Source organism: Falco cherrug, chromosome 6 (assembly GCF_023634085.1).
Source record: "Falco cherrug isolate bFalChe1 chromosome 6, bFalChe1.pri, whole genome shotgun sequence".
Taxonomy (NCBI): Eukaryota; Metazoa; Chordata; class Aves; order Falconiformes; family Falconidae; genus Falco; species Falco cherrug.
This window is the reverse complement of record NC_073702.1, coordinates 89141168-89155710: the sequence shown is the minus strand read 5'-3', so window position 1 is coordinate 89155710 and position 14543 is coordinate 89141168. Positions and strand designations below refer to the sequence as shown.

Below are 14543 nucleotides of genomic sequence, written 5' to 3'. Positions count from 1 at the left end.
AATGGGAACTTCTTCAGCAAAAGTGGTGGCTGAAATTAATGCACCTAACATGGTTATTCCTCTTGCCTCTTTCAAAAGACACCACAGTTATTTGGCAGTTCAAGTTTTAAGGGTAAGAACACTCTGCAGTGATGGTGCTACTTTGTCTTCTAAATTTAGAGAGTTAATGAGTAGTTCTTTAAGGTTGACTGGGTGACATTTGCTACTGAAGGTGTTGACAGCTTCCCAGAAAGGGTACTTGCAGTGTCCAGTTTTATTGTCTTCCAGAAGAACCTGGCCCTCTCCGGCAAGGAATGGAGGCTGGAGGCTTTAGGCTGTCTCATCCCTCTCTGCACTGAGATGATTTTAAAAAAGGTTCTGAGTCTCATTGCCAGGTGATTGTATCTATTGCTGTAACTTGGTCATAATTAAATAATGTTTGCTGTGTTAGCTTGTCCTTCTGTATAGGTACTCTTTACAGAGCACATTAGGTACATAAATTACTGCAAAGGGCCTCCAGCCAGGAGGGGAGCATTCAGTAATTGTATGAGATTCACATCTGACTGTGGTCACTGGTGAGCATGTTCTACAGTGATGTTGCAGAGACCAGCTAGTACAGCAAGAGCGATAGCATCCTCCCATGGTAAAGGTCCTGCATATAAAATGCAACACTGCCTCTGGGATCCTGGAGTGCCATTTCTTAGCATGCCACAGTTGAGCAGAGGAGGAAGAGGCATATAAATAGCAAGGAGTGTGTGAGCTCCATCTCGGTGCCTGATTAACAATTACAGGAACTCCTTTTAATGCAGATCTTTGGGTCAGCCCTCTTCCTCTGGCTTCCTGTGTCAAACACTCCTTTGTTAGCTCTAAGTCCTTGATCACCAGGGGTTTGTACCTTTAAGAGGCTAGTGGTAAGTGATTACTAATAGTGGCACCAGATACTGATAACACAGTGGTGGGTGAGAATGACATTTCAACAGCTCAGGGATAGTCCTTCGAGCACAAACAGAGCTGACTGTGAAGTTGTTGGAGAAGGAGCCACATATTGGCTCTCTGCTTCTTCCCTCAGTAAATCCAGCACACAGCTTTGTTTATCCTCCAGAATTTGGTAATCTGCCTAGTCAGTGGCTCATGAAATTCCACTGCAGCAGAGAAAAGAAAATACTGCTATTCTAGCGAAGGAAAGTCAGATTTAGTATCTAGGCTGCCTCATCTAGAGATCTTTAATCAAGTGGAGATTTCAAGTAGCAAACAGAAGTGATAGTTCAGTGTCAACACAATGATCATCACTGACAGTGATGTCAAGGATGAGTTTGACTCCAGCTCTTCTTTTCTTTGCTTCCTAGCTATGAAATTCTGAGACAGCTGCTGAAGCAAACACGTAGCCCCTTGCTTTCCCCTGATCTCTGGTCACCTCAGGAAACAATACTAACGGGCGCTGGCAAAAGAAAATAGAAGTACATGCTGCTTTGTGATGGGAGTGGTCATTGCCTTCTCACAGGCTCAGTTTGAAGTTTATAGATAGGACAAGATCGAAAGGGAATCTCTGAGGCATTCTAGGGAAAGGCAGTTTATTTGGTTCAAGCCTTTTGTCTGTTTTTTGCCCCAAAGATGAGGGAGCTTGTTCAGCTAGAGTTCCTAATGTCATTACAGGGTGTAGCAGGTGCCTTTTTGAAACAGGAATAATGTTTGATGGGAAACTGACACTTTCTAGTAATAAGCAGTGTTCTTTAAATATAAACCAGATGTCTGTAAAGTATGGATTTTTGGGCAGAGGAGGGGAGGGGTCTTCTGTAGCAGTCTGAGCCAGGCTTCGTTTTACCTAGGAAATGTGAGGGTTTTGCATAATGGTGAGAACCAAGCACATGGGATTCAGACCTCTTTATTCATTTGCACTCAGTAATTCTTGTGAATAATGCAAAAGGCAAAGTAAACACCAGTGGTTCCCAAACTGCTGTGTGTATCATTATAGCTACAAATACTACTGCACTTCAAAGCAAGTAGCTACAAGTTGTGAGCCACCTTTTGCTGCTGATGAGCCCTGGGGGGAAAAAAGGGTTTGTGGATCACCCTGTGGAACGATGTGATGTATCATCTGAGAATGGTCTTGTTGGAAACACAGCATAAGTACCCTTTTATTTTAAAAGTATTAAGAAGTAAGTTAGGAACTTCTTGGTATCCTTTCAAGATTTTTCCACTTTGTTTTGAAAGATAGTACTGGATTTAGGTAGTTTAGAACTAAAGCTCCAGTTGTCTTATCCCTAGAATATGGGCATGGCTGTCTCTTCACACTGGAACCTGCCAAAAAAAAAAAAAAAATCAGCATCTAAATAGGAAATCGGGGTATTTTTTCCCCTTATTACAACAATATGCAGGAACATTCTGCTGACTTTCTATGTTAACCTTTTGTTGGTAGGCAGGTAGATATTATAACATTAGACTACCTTCAAGTAGCTTACAGAAGTGCCTGTCAATAGGAGACAAACTGACAGAACATTGCTTCAATCAGCGATTCTCCCAGTGATCCGAGGGATATCAGGTACTGGATTAATGCACTTTGTTCTTTTCTCAACAGGAAGCCTAAAAAAGAAGAACATCTTAGTGAAGAGGCTGCCAAGGTGATTTCTAGCCTTCCTGACTTAACTTTCATGCATGCCAAGGTGTTGATGTTCCCAGCCACATTAACACCTTCAACAAGCTGCCAAGAAAAGGTAGACTAAAGTGATGTGAATTGGACGTTTTCTATTGATTTTTTTTTTTCCTTCCCTCTGTGGGTCGTAAAAAGCAATCTTGCTTTAATTAAAAAAAAATCAAGTTCAGATGATTTGTTGGTAAGCAGCACTAGAAAGGTATACATAGTAATGTATATTTATTTACATACTGGAGTCCTAAATTTATATTAGAGAAAAATGTAAATAATTGGGGGCAAATCTTTTGGAAGATCTATTCTTTTTGTTGTGCTGGGATGTATACATTTATGTCTTTGTGAAATACACTGGTGGTGTCCTTCTTACAAAACTTTAAAAAGTTAAAAAAAAATATCCTAGAAACACATAATGAAAACTTCAATCTTCACAATCTGTGAAGTCCCCCGTAAAGGTTTTTAGATTGCATTGAGCATCTTTCTTTCCTGCATATATTAAAATACTTATTGCTGGGGGTGGGGGGTGGGGGGAAGAAAAGGTTACTTTGTCCCTTTGCAGGTTTTCAGTTGTTGTTGTTTCTTTAAGACCCAGTAATTTCTTTTGTGTTTTAACAAGCTTAAGATGTGTTTTTTCTTTTTCTTCTCCCCAGTCCCCTCCCCCTGTTTGATTGGTTGGCTGATCAATTTTTATGTTCTTCAATTTCAATAGTATGGCTCTGTCACTATATAGCCTTTTGAAAGGTATGCTGTCAGTAACTTCTTGTTCCAGTTATGGATCACTGTCTAAACACTTGATTTTTTTGGTCATTAGAAGGTTGTCTGCTTTTAATCAGTTTGATTTGGAAAAGAAGGACCAAAACTATATGAATGTCTTAAAATGAAATTTACCTGTTTAAAATTTTTATGTTCTGTTGTACCACTATTCCTGTTTGATTTTGCACAGTGTAAAATGACATAATCATAGATTGCTATGGTTTTAGGCTGTATATACAGTAAAAAACTATGGGTTGTAAATGTCTGGGGAAATTCCTATGGAAAAAAAGAGAGTTATGTAGAAGAACCTCTAAAAAGGTCAATGTGCATGCCCAAGGTCTTTTGAGATTTAAGTGTGTAAATTTCCTTTTAGCTTACACAAAATAAAATAATTTAAAAGATACGTACGTATATAGTCTGCTGTCTTTTTATACAGCATGCGTATACATCATTCACATTTGTGTTCATGGTAAAATCAATGCACTGCATTGAACAGTAGAACATTCTAATTTGTGTGGCACAGTCCCTCAAAACACACCTGTTGGGGTCCTGCAGAAGGAGCAGCAGACTTTAATTGTCCTGCCTCTTTGACGTGTTGTGATGTAGCCTTTTATTTCTGGCTCCAGCTAGCCTTCTGGCTGGTGGGGCGATGTGGCTCAAGACATGTTGGTAATTTGGATTAGAGACTTCTTCACAGTACTTGGTGATACTCAGCTGTAGTGAACACAAATTATGGTGAGGTGAGAAAGGACAACTGGTTTTGCCTAGCTAGAAATAAAAATGTAAACATAGCATTCACTTAAGTTTCCTACCTAACATGTTAGCTTGCACTGTAGCTCTTTCAGCAGCACCTCTTCAGCGGGTATCGGTGAACTGGCTGCAGGTAAGGCATGCTCTGGGTGCTGATATGTCTTGAAGGTGCTTTGCCTGGGCGTAGACTTTCCCATGGCTAACCTTTACTATGTGCACAGCTCTTTAAGTGCTCCGTAGTCACTGCCAGTTCATCATTTAATATTTAGTTTTGGGAAATCTCCAATGCATTTTCTTACTGTTTTGTTGAATTCTTTATCGTCTGATAGCACTTGGGTCAGAGAGTTGGAAGTTTGATGTCATTGGCTGGTAAGCTGAAATGCCCTGGCAAAAGGAAGCTTCTTTCCTCTTTAAATGTCCTGGAGAGGTGAGCGCTGGAGTTCCACCTTTGTGGACACGGGAGTTTCAGCGAGTGGTGGCTACTCAGAATTGAGAGAGCAGCTCCGACAGTTGTGATAAAGTTAATATGTAAAGGCTAAATTGGCTCATTTGACCTCTAATTAGTACTGCAGTGCACAGTGCTGCGGTGTCAAACCGCACCCTGTGCTAGCTGCAAAGGTTTATGCAGAAGCCATCTGCTTTATCATGTAGCCCCAAAACCACTTCTGTTTGCTGCCTCTGCAGATTTTCGTTACGGTACTGACTTCATGCCTGCTACATGTCAAAATTAGCATTGCTGATCTTACAGGTTTACCATAGTATTCTTTCGTGTGTGCATATATCATTCAGTTCTGGTGGTGGGCTGCTGTGGGTTGAAATTGGTCCTTTTGTTTTCCCAACTGTGGCGTGTCCCTTGGAGCCAGAGTAGTGGTATAGCTGCGGCAGAGCGCTATAGCTATTGTTTCAAGGAGAATATGTTTAGGAGCTGACTCGTGATCCTTGTCTGGAAGCATGTGGACTGAAGTATTAAGGAGAGGTGGGGGTGGAAGTGCCAGCTGCAAGTTGATCTTTAGTCTCCTCACAATTGCCTCTAGAGGCAGCTGCCCATTTGTCTTCCAGTCTCCAAGTGCAGTACTGGTGGCCCGCCGTAGGTGGGGGAGGGGGAGAAGTGGCGGGGGGGGGGGGGGGGGGAAAGGAGATTTCTATTGTGACGGATGTACCCATCTGAAACTTTATGAAACCTGGTACCAACCTACAGTGTGTTTATGAGGTTTTTATGTTCTTTCTGCGCGCGCCCCCCCCCCCCCCCTCAATCGCATCCTGTAGACCTTCACGCTGCCGAAAGACATAAATCTTCTGTCTATAATTCACCCTTTTGAGTTGGATGCTGCTTGCCTTAAAATGTAGCATTGCTTTTTGTCTCCTAGCTTAAGCCTGCCTGTTGCTGGTCGATTGTGGCATGGACAGACAGGCTGAACTACCTCTCTCCTGTTGTGTACAGACAGCTTTGTTCTTACGCAGAAAGTTTTGCCTAGCAGATCCGGCTGCAGAGGGTTGTCCTTGCATGCCGTTCCCATTGATACAGCGTGCCATATGGGTTTAGTCTTGCCAGTAGGTTTATGGGCAGGACGGTAACCGATACTTTCTGCACATACGTGTTGCTCTGCATTGTCATCAGACATGTCAATGCGTATCACATTCACTCCAGAACTAGTGTCATTTAATAGCGAGGGGCTTATGTGCCCGTGCAACAGAAGCAGCAGAGGCCACTTGGTTCAGATGCAATTGCCTGAGTTGGAACATGGCCATGAAGCAAAGTCCAAAACTCCCACTGTGAAGCGAGCTGCAGGCCCCTGAGTGACTGCTAAGAAGAGCTGGACTCAGCTTGGATTATCCAAGAGACTGCACTCTGACACCCGGCGGTTCAGCGCTGACTTACCAGCAGCATTACCACCTGCTGCAGGTGTTAGCAGAGCTGCACTTCCCACAGCACTTGAAACGTTAAGACCTTCTCAGAATATCATTAGCGTGACAGATTCATTTTGAGATGCCAAAAATTAAAGCTTGCAAATGATTTACGTAGATGCCCTCAGATGCAATTACTGTGTACTGAAGTTAACCCTTCATCACATGAGATTGTTGTACAGAATTTTACCTGGTAATGAAATCAACGTGTGGAAAGTTGTTGTTGGACTGCAGGACTGCCGTGCTTGCGCTGAGTATCTAGTAGTCTTTATAGGATGCAAGTGAAACAGCTCAAAGCGTGCAAGACGGATGGATCAGCTTTGACCCAACCGCTTGTGTCTAGGGGCATCTCTTTTGTGACAGTTCTGCACCCATGCAGAGTTATCTTTTGAATTTCAGAGCAGTCCGAAAATACAGGATAGTTGCAAAATACACTTGAGTATAATTTATAGAAGCTTATGGCACCTGCTAGGAGTGCCTGCTGCGAAAGGAGAGTTCTTCGTAGTCTGGCCTCTCTGCTGAAGAGCACAGCCAGTCAAGGCAGCGAGCAGCCTGGCCTGCTCCCTTAGGTGAACCGGCAACTTGAAAGGGAGATAGGAGGAAACAACACAAGGTGAGGAGTTGCTGGAAGAAAATACAAAGCAAAAGCTCGGGAGAAGCTCTGAGCAGGGGAAATAAGAAGGTGAAGCCGGGCTGGGAGTGCAGGCAGCTGGGATAGCTATAGGAGGAGCAGGTGGTGGAGAAAGTGGGATACAAGCGTGAGGAGCAGGGGCATTTGGAGAGGAGAGAAAGCCTGGGATGGATTACAGGTGCACACACTGTGCCCACTAGCTGCTTTTCTCCAAAATCTGGAACTGAGCCTCAGACCCAAGTCTTTGTGTTACTGTACTGCAGAGAGAATGTGTCAAACCCGTCACGTGAGTGTAACTTGCACACGTCGCAACAGCCCACTATTGCTGTCAATTATTTTTGGTAGAGCTGAACTGCAGACATAAGGGGTTTAAATGCAGCTGCTGGTGCCTGTTTTAGCATTGATACAAGTCCAGATGTTAAAGACCTTCTTTAAAAAGTATTTTTAAATAAGGAGGTACATTATAAATCCAGTCTGTGGGTATAAAATCAAATCCTCAAAAGCTAAGCTCCACTGCTGTGATTTGGAACTGCAGCTTGATTCCTGTCATGCATCTGCAACGTGACAGTGGTTACTTAGATATCATCCTGTCTTCACCCAATCCTTGCCTCATGCCCTGCGCAAATTTGTTCTCTGAATCAGCATAGTGCAGTGAAACTTCCCTACGGGGCCCCTGCTGCATGTAGCTAAAGGGAAAGGATGGCCGCCCGCGGGCACTGCGAAGGCGCAGTGGAGTGCGATGCTCTCCTGGCTTGAAGCAGCCAGCTGTGCCGGCTTCTTTTTGTGCATTTCTGTCATTTGGTGCCCAGTGTGAGTTGCCTGATTGGGATGTGCAGAAATGCTGATTTCTCCAGAATGTAGCTTAAGCAGTTAGGAGCTTTGCTCGTTTAATATGCACCAGGGGTCAGGTGCATGTGCTAAGCACCCGAAGCTGCTGGAGCTCTTACTTTCAACTTGTCAGCCTGTTCTTAAACCTGTAATACACATTGTTGCCCCTGTGCTACAGCAGGGTTGCAAAGATCAACTCTTGTTTGAAACGCCATGCTCCTCTTTGTAGGTTGTCAGCAGAATCTGAGGAGGACTCGGCTGATACAGGTATCACACCTCTCAAAGCACAGAGGAACGCTCACTGTCTGACACCCAGATTCACCATACGGTCACCGAAGAAAAGTATGTCCCTAGTTCATGGGCACTGAAATCTTCCTCTGCAGATCCAGTGTTTGTCACCTAATGCTGTACTCCATATAGGAATTGGACTGTCTGCCTTAAATAAGGCTGGGGACTACTTTTAGAATGTGAGGCAGAAAAATGCTTCTCACTGAACTAGAAGACACTGTGGTCTTGTGGAAAACAAAATAACAAGGCTCTGTAACTAAAAGCTAATTCAAAGGAGAGTCAAATTAAGGTATCGTATTTTCTGGCATGGTTTTCCACATGCTTAACGATCTTTTTGGCATAGTTGTGTACGTTTAAAATACGTACCCATGCATGCAATAAACTAAGCTGAAGCATCAAAATGAAGCTGACCCTCTCGGGCTGTGTGCCCTAAGGTGCTCTGCTGGGCTTCCACCTGTTTGTCTGGCCAAGGTGGCATTTGCTGCTGACCTGTTGTACCTGTGCTGATGTCACGGTTTAGCCCCAGCTGGCAACTAAGCACCACCCAGCCCCTTTCTTGCTTCCTTGGGATAGTAAAAGTGAGAAAACTTGTGGGTTGAGATAAAAACAGTTTAATAGGTAAAGCAAAAGCTACGCATGCAGGCAAAGCAAAGCAAGGAATTTGGTCCCCATTTCCTGTGGGCAGGCAGGTGTTCAGCCATCCCCAGGACAGCAGGGCTCCATCACACGTAATGGTGACTTGAGAAGGCAAACGCCATCACTCCAAATGTGTGGCCCCCCCTCCCTTCTTCCTCCAGCTCTTATATACTGAGCATGATGTACTGTGGTCCGGAATATCCCTTTGGCTAGCTGAGGTCAGCTGTCCTGGCTGTGTCCCCTCCCAATTTCTTGTACCCCCCCAGGCCCTCTCACTGTCGGGGGCTAAGGAACTGAAATGTCCTTGACTTAGTATGAGCATTACATAGCAACAACTAAACCATCAGTGTGTTACCAACATTATTCTCACACCAAATCCAAAGCACAGCACTGCACCAGCTACTAGGAAGAAAATTAACTCTGTCCCAGCTGAAACCAGGAGAGTTGGCAGCTGAGCTGTTGTGACTGATACTTGCTTGTTAGGGCTGGGTCATCGGGGTGGGGGGAGGCGGTTATTAGCACAGATGCTCACGCAGTCCCATGCTGCAAGCATTTGCATGGTTGACACCAGGTCTAGCAAGCAAATCCCCCTGGAATACAGGTAGGCTTGCTGCTGGGACCGCTGTCATCGTGTGAGCCTCGCCTCCCGTACTTAAAGCGATGAAGTTATTGAATGGGGATGGAGGGGAAGCAGAGGGGCAGTTTCAGCTCAGCTCAGCAGCTTGTCTGTGCCTTTGTCTTTGCTTTTCCAATGAAATGTGTCTTGATTGTTTTTAAATCTTTAAGTGATAAAACACTTGGTGTTTGTTTCCCTCAGACGGTGAAGAACTGCAGTGAGAGCAGCTTACTGAAGCCAGGTGTGGTTTTCAAGACAGCCTTAATCTTATAAATGGCAGGAAGCATTGTCTCGCCTGAGCTGGTCTTCAGAAGGCATTACACAAAGGGAGAAAAGCAAGTTCTTTGGATCAGACCTTAATCTGTTGACTGGCCTCCAGCTGCTCAGGAGGATGCCTCGTAGGAAAAGGAGTTGTCCAGCATACCTCAGGTAGCCACGGCCTTATGCTGTAATACAGAGAGTGCCGCAAGCCTTGCTGTGGCGCAAACCCCACGGACCACTGTGGGGGTCAGCTCCATCCTGACGAGCTGCGCTGTGTCAGAGCTGGCCTGGCTCGGCAGGGGGGTGAGCCTTTGGGACTTGTACTTTGGGGAGAACAAACCCTCCCTTCCCACCCTGACCCCTTTTGGTGGCATTGTGACAGCATCTCTGGGGGATTCGGCTGTAACGGGGTCCAACTCTAGCAGTGAAAGAAACAAGACAAATTGGCTTCTCCTGTGCTAGTCCCGGTGGTATTTCTGACTGTGAGCTGCAGCCTGTTGGTATAAATATCTCCAAGAACATGGTGGTCAAGGTCTGCCCCGTTGATAGCGACGAGTCTTGGTCATAGTGGCACAGGGGAAGGGAGGGGAGTCCTGCTGCTCCTGCCGCACAGCTTCATTCCAGTGTGCTTTTCCAGAGTCAGTGGGCAGCTGTATGGTCCCAGGAGCAGGTTGGGTGTATGGTGGGATGTGCAGAAGACACGTGTGTGTGGTCGTGGCGGAGCTGGCTCTGTCTAGTGTCCCCTCTGGATGTCACTTAGGTCTGCAGAGCTGCGATATGGCTGAATTGTAATTTTTGCTGTGGTTGGAGCTGGTTTTTCAGTTGGGGGAAAGAAGGGTGTGGAAAAGACCACCTGGAAAGAACAAGTGAATGCTGGCGGCTGTGTGCAGGCAGTCCATGAGTAGTTGGGCTGCTGATTTCCTTACGCCTTTACGCTCACCAGTCCAAGGATTTTAAAGAAGTTGAGGCAGCGAGTTTTGCTGGATCTCTTCCTAATGCGCTTCAGCTCCTTACAGCCTTGGAGAAAGAGTCCGGGAGCAGCCTCCACAGCAGTTCAGAGCAGAGTGGAAAATATCTAACGTGCTCTTCCAAAAATGCAAAGGCTGGCTCAGGGTCCGTACAGCCTTATTTTCTGATCATATCATGGCTTCTAAACTACAGGGACTTTTAGCCCAAATAGAAAGCAGGGCTGCTTTGGGAACAAATGGAAAGCGGACGTGAAGTGTGCCACACACACACCCCTTCAAACCCTCCCTTTCCTCTCCCTCCCCAGCCCCGAATCTCATCAGATGTTTTGTCCTAGTCTGGGCAAGTTGGACCTGAATCCTGTTTGCACACGAATTCTACTACCAAAAAGGGTTTTTTTCATGGCTGTGTTATTTTACTGAGTGCAGGGACTGTGTTTTCATTAGGAGCACTAAAGCCTTTTGTCACTTCGTTAATGCTGAAGCAAGTTAAGAATCAACATGCAGTTGGCAGCGGGTGTTTTGCAGCTGTTAGGACTATTGCAGGTTACTCCACTTTCTCTTGGACTGAGCTGCCTCCCTCTGACAATGGCAGAATGAGCGGTTGTATGGCTGCTTTGTGCTCTTAAGGGTACAGTTTCCCTTCCTTTTCCATTTTGAAGGGGTGTCCTCTCCCTTTCTCTCTATCCTTGGCCACCTACATGAAGCCTGTTCTGGCAACTTTCCTCCTCCTTTGGCCAGGGAGGAGGAAGCAGGGTGGAAAGGGAGGAACAAACAGCTGTCCTTTAGGTTTCCAATCAATGCAGCTCCTTAGCAGGCTGGCAATGTGAACTCAGTCATTAGGAGAGCTGCTCTTTCATTCAGGAGATGGCCTGAGCCAATTCTCCCCCAGTCCAGGACCAAAGAGGTAGGGAGTTTGGTCCTTTCCAGCTTGTAGGACCATTGCAGCTGGCACAGGCTCCGATTCCTAGTGTTTCATTCATGCGGAGTGCCGGAGGACCATGTTGGCGCTTTGGAGATTAGCCTGTCTCAGGAAACGACTGAAATGTTGCAGCGTGTGTGCTTGAATTCCCATCTGCTTGTTAAAGCCACCTTCCCCTGAGACGGGGAGTGGAGATTTTCCACTCCCAGGAGACCTGGATTAGCCCGGCTTGAGTTAAACCTCCAAGTTGAGCAGGTTTTAAGAAAACAAGAGGGATGGGGTCAGCCTGTGGGGTGCTATGGATGCTGTACCATCCGCCTGCGTGGGCAGTGCTGCGCAGCAGCAGGGGTCCTGCCCGGAGCGTAGCGAATACCTGAAGCTCCAAGTGATTTCTGCAGGTCTTTCCTCCATCCTGGCAAGAAAGATGGTATTTGTCTTTGTCTTCCAAAAGGTGCGCTGATCTCCTTGCAGTCTTTATTTTATTTTAAACCGCATGTGGATTGTGCTGTGCTAAGCTGGTGTGTTGCATGTTGCATTGTATTGCGTCATTTATGTATGCTGGAAAATATACTGAACCTCCAGGAAAAAACAGTCAGACCAGAGACGGACCAGAGCACAATTAGAGCAGACCCCAGCTAGCCCCGGTGAGGTGCAGCGCTGCCCAGGCCAGCTAGCGGCACGGCAGCACTAGGGGAGAGAGCTCGGGACGCGCTGTCAGCCCATGTCCAAGCGTCCTGCTCTTTGAAGTGGGCTTTGATCTCAGGGATGCGAGTGAGGAGGATCGCAGCTGAAACCTCATTAGCGAATAATAGGCTGTGTGTGCAGAAATCTGCCCTGCTGACATCTCGATCTTATTCCACTTTGGATCAGCAGGGTCGAGGATTCGTTCTCATTTTGCGAGTGTGAACACAGTGTCACTGCTCCGGTTTACAAGTGATGGTGGGAAGAGCTGTGGCATGCAGTGGCAAGGGGGATTTTAACACGCTTACAAGGGGGATTTTACAGATTTCCCTGTGTTGCTGCTAGAGAAGTTCATTTTTTGAGGGATACAGAAAGTGCTGTCTGCAGCTATGGGATTTGAAAGATAAATATGCCTGTAATAAGGCAGCAGATCTCATTTAGCTTCTGCCACCTGGCATGTTGCTAAGTGGTTCCTAAACCGGTAAAGGTCTTTAAGTCTGAGAGCGTGCAGGGTGGTGACATCGCTACTGGCAAGAGATGAAAAATGAAGTAATGCAATGATATACTGTGCTGCCCCAAAATAAGTTCCCACCTTCAAAGAACAGCCCTACTCTCCAGATTCTAAAGAAACCTTTCAAGCAGGTGTTGTTGTGCTGCAGACGGGGATGTATGTGCAGCGTGTTTGAACGGCGTGAGGCACGCAAGGAACTCGCGTGCATCCCCAACGTAAAGCGGCAGAGGAAGCTGCACAGCCGTGGAATTGCATCACGTTATATATGAGCACGTGATTTTCTGGCCTTGCAAGCCTCCTGGTCCTCCACGCTTGGGAAAGTTGTGCTGCTGGAAGACGGATGTCAATAGTGCCATTAGCTCCCGCTAGGCTTTCCTTGGATTTGCGGGTTGTGAGCGAAGGTGGATTCTGCAGATGCTGCAATTAGCAGGGCGGTTCTGATTGCAGGGAACTCCTGTCAGTGCCTCTCCAGAAGATTTTTAAGAAAGAAAAAGGGGGAAAAAAAAAAGGGGGGGGGGGGGTGGGGGGTGCAGGGGAGCCTCTTTTTTTCCTCTGTAAGGGCTGCGCTGGTTCTGTAGCGACAGCGGTGTGCCAGGCGGAATGCAGCAAAGGCGCACGGAGGGTTTCTCCGCCTGCTTCCCTGCAGCAAGCCTAGTGCCGGCTTCCTCAGAGCAGAAGCGTTAGGGTACAGCTAAAGCACGGGCAGCGGGGGAAGGCTTTGATTTATGCGCTGGTAGGGTCTGTTCAATCTTTGGTCTGCCTTGTTCTCGTATTTTCTGTCTGCGTTGCTTATTTCTGTCTCCCTGGGTACTTCTCCCAAGACTTCCTAGCTCATTTGTGTTTAATCATCCCGATTTGTCTACAGCCTTGGTACTCTAATCTCTGCAGGTCACTGTGCAGTTTGCATGTTTGTTACTCTTTGGCTGTTTGCTGCCATCAGCACATTTGATCATGGTTGAATTTACATCAAAGCGGCACCTGACAAAGGAGCAGGCCTGATAATAGGTTCCAGTTTCTTCTCAGCAACCCAAACAGGTAGAGGCAGGCGAGGGAACGCTGGCAGGATCGCAGGGGAGTTCATGCTCTACTTTCAACGCGGCGTGCTTTTCTCTCCTGCCTGACAAAGCACTGCGGACCCTGCTGCTGCTGTAGGTTCCCCAAAAATAGCGATGCTGCTGGAAAAGACGAAAATAAGACATAGGTAGGCCAGCTCTTCTGCAAAACAAATGCGCACGCGGGAAACCCTTAACTGGAGAGGGGGAGGAAAAGGCTCCCGTGGCTGCTGTCGTAGCTGCAGCACAGCTCACGAATTGCAGGTGCCCTTTTCCCTGCAAGGAGAGTTGGCTCAAATGCCAGGGTCAAGAGGGATGCTACAGTCACAGCGTGATTGTTTCCTGCTGCTTTGGAGTTGGTTTAAGAGGCTGATAAATTCAAAACTGGCTTCTGTAGCAAAACACTTCAACTGAAGTGTCTAAATAGGGATTTTGCATTTGCTTTTGTTTGTAAAATTTATGCTGTCCAGACTGTTTTCCCTGTCTAGAGTTTGCTGTTAGGAGCTGATTTTATGTAATGATCCTAGGTGGTTATATATGGCTGTGCACGCACCGGCTAGATCCATAGATAGGTATGTGTGACATTGGTGCAGCTGGGATTATTCTGCCAGGTGCTGGGTGCTAGTTAGGTTGGTGCCCAGGTCCAGTACAGAGGCATCTCATGAGTGCACTGCTGAGGCTGTTGCAGCATGTGGGAGATGCTGGGCGTTGCAGTGGCGTCTGGGGCACCTGCAGAACCTCAGCCCTTTGGTCGCCGCTGAAGGAAGAACCAGCGGCACCACGTCGGTGTTGGGCAGCTGGTACCCACGGGGCTGGCACTGGTGCAGGAGGTGGGTGTCTGGGCTCTGGCCCATCCTGGGAGGCCGTACGTGCTTGCCCTGGGCTGGGCACCTGTGACAAGAGGAAAGCTCAGCATTCAAAAGGCTGGAGGGGACACTGGGAGCCAGGGGTGCCTTTGCTCCCCCTGCACGGCATGCAGCAGCACCTTCGGGATAGGGGACATGAAACCAGGAGTAAACATGAGCCTGTCCAAAGGGACAGGAGGGGGTGTGCCAGGAGTTCCCCGGGGCTCCTCTCTCCTCCTGGGACATGACCAAGGGCTGTAGAGGTCCTGGTGTGCA

At 46.9% G+C, this 14543-nt stretch overlaps 1 protein-coding gene across 3 annotated transcripts in view; it reads left to right on the top strand.

The window, feature by feature from the left end:
* The window catches only part of AFTPH (aftiphilin), a 47436-nt gene extending 43657 nt beyond the window's left edge, over positions 1-3779 (top strand). For 2 of the 3 annotated variants that reach the window (XM_055713041.1, XM_055713042.1), the window contains one exon: positions 2555-3779. In XM_055713041.1, the coding sequence (XP_055569016.1) occupies positions 2555-2699 (145 nt within the window). In that variant the 3' untranslated portion in view covers positions 2700-3779. The remainder of the gene's footprint in view (positions 1-2554) is intronic. The other variant, XR_008732679.1, reaches the window with a different exon arrangement.
* The last annotated feature ends 10764 nt before the right edge of the window (positions 3780-14543 follow it).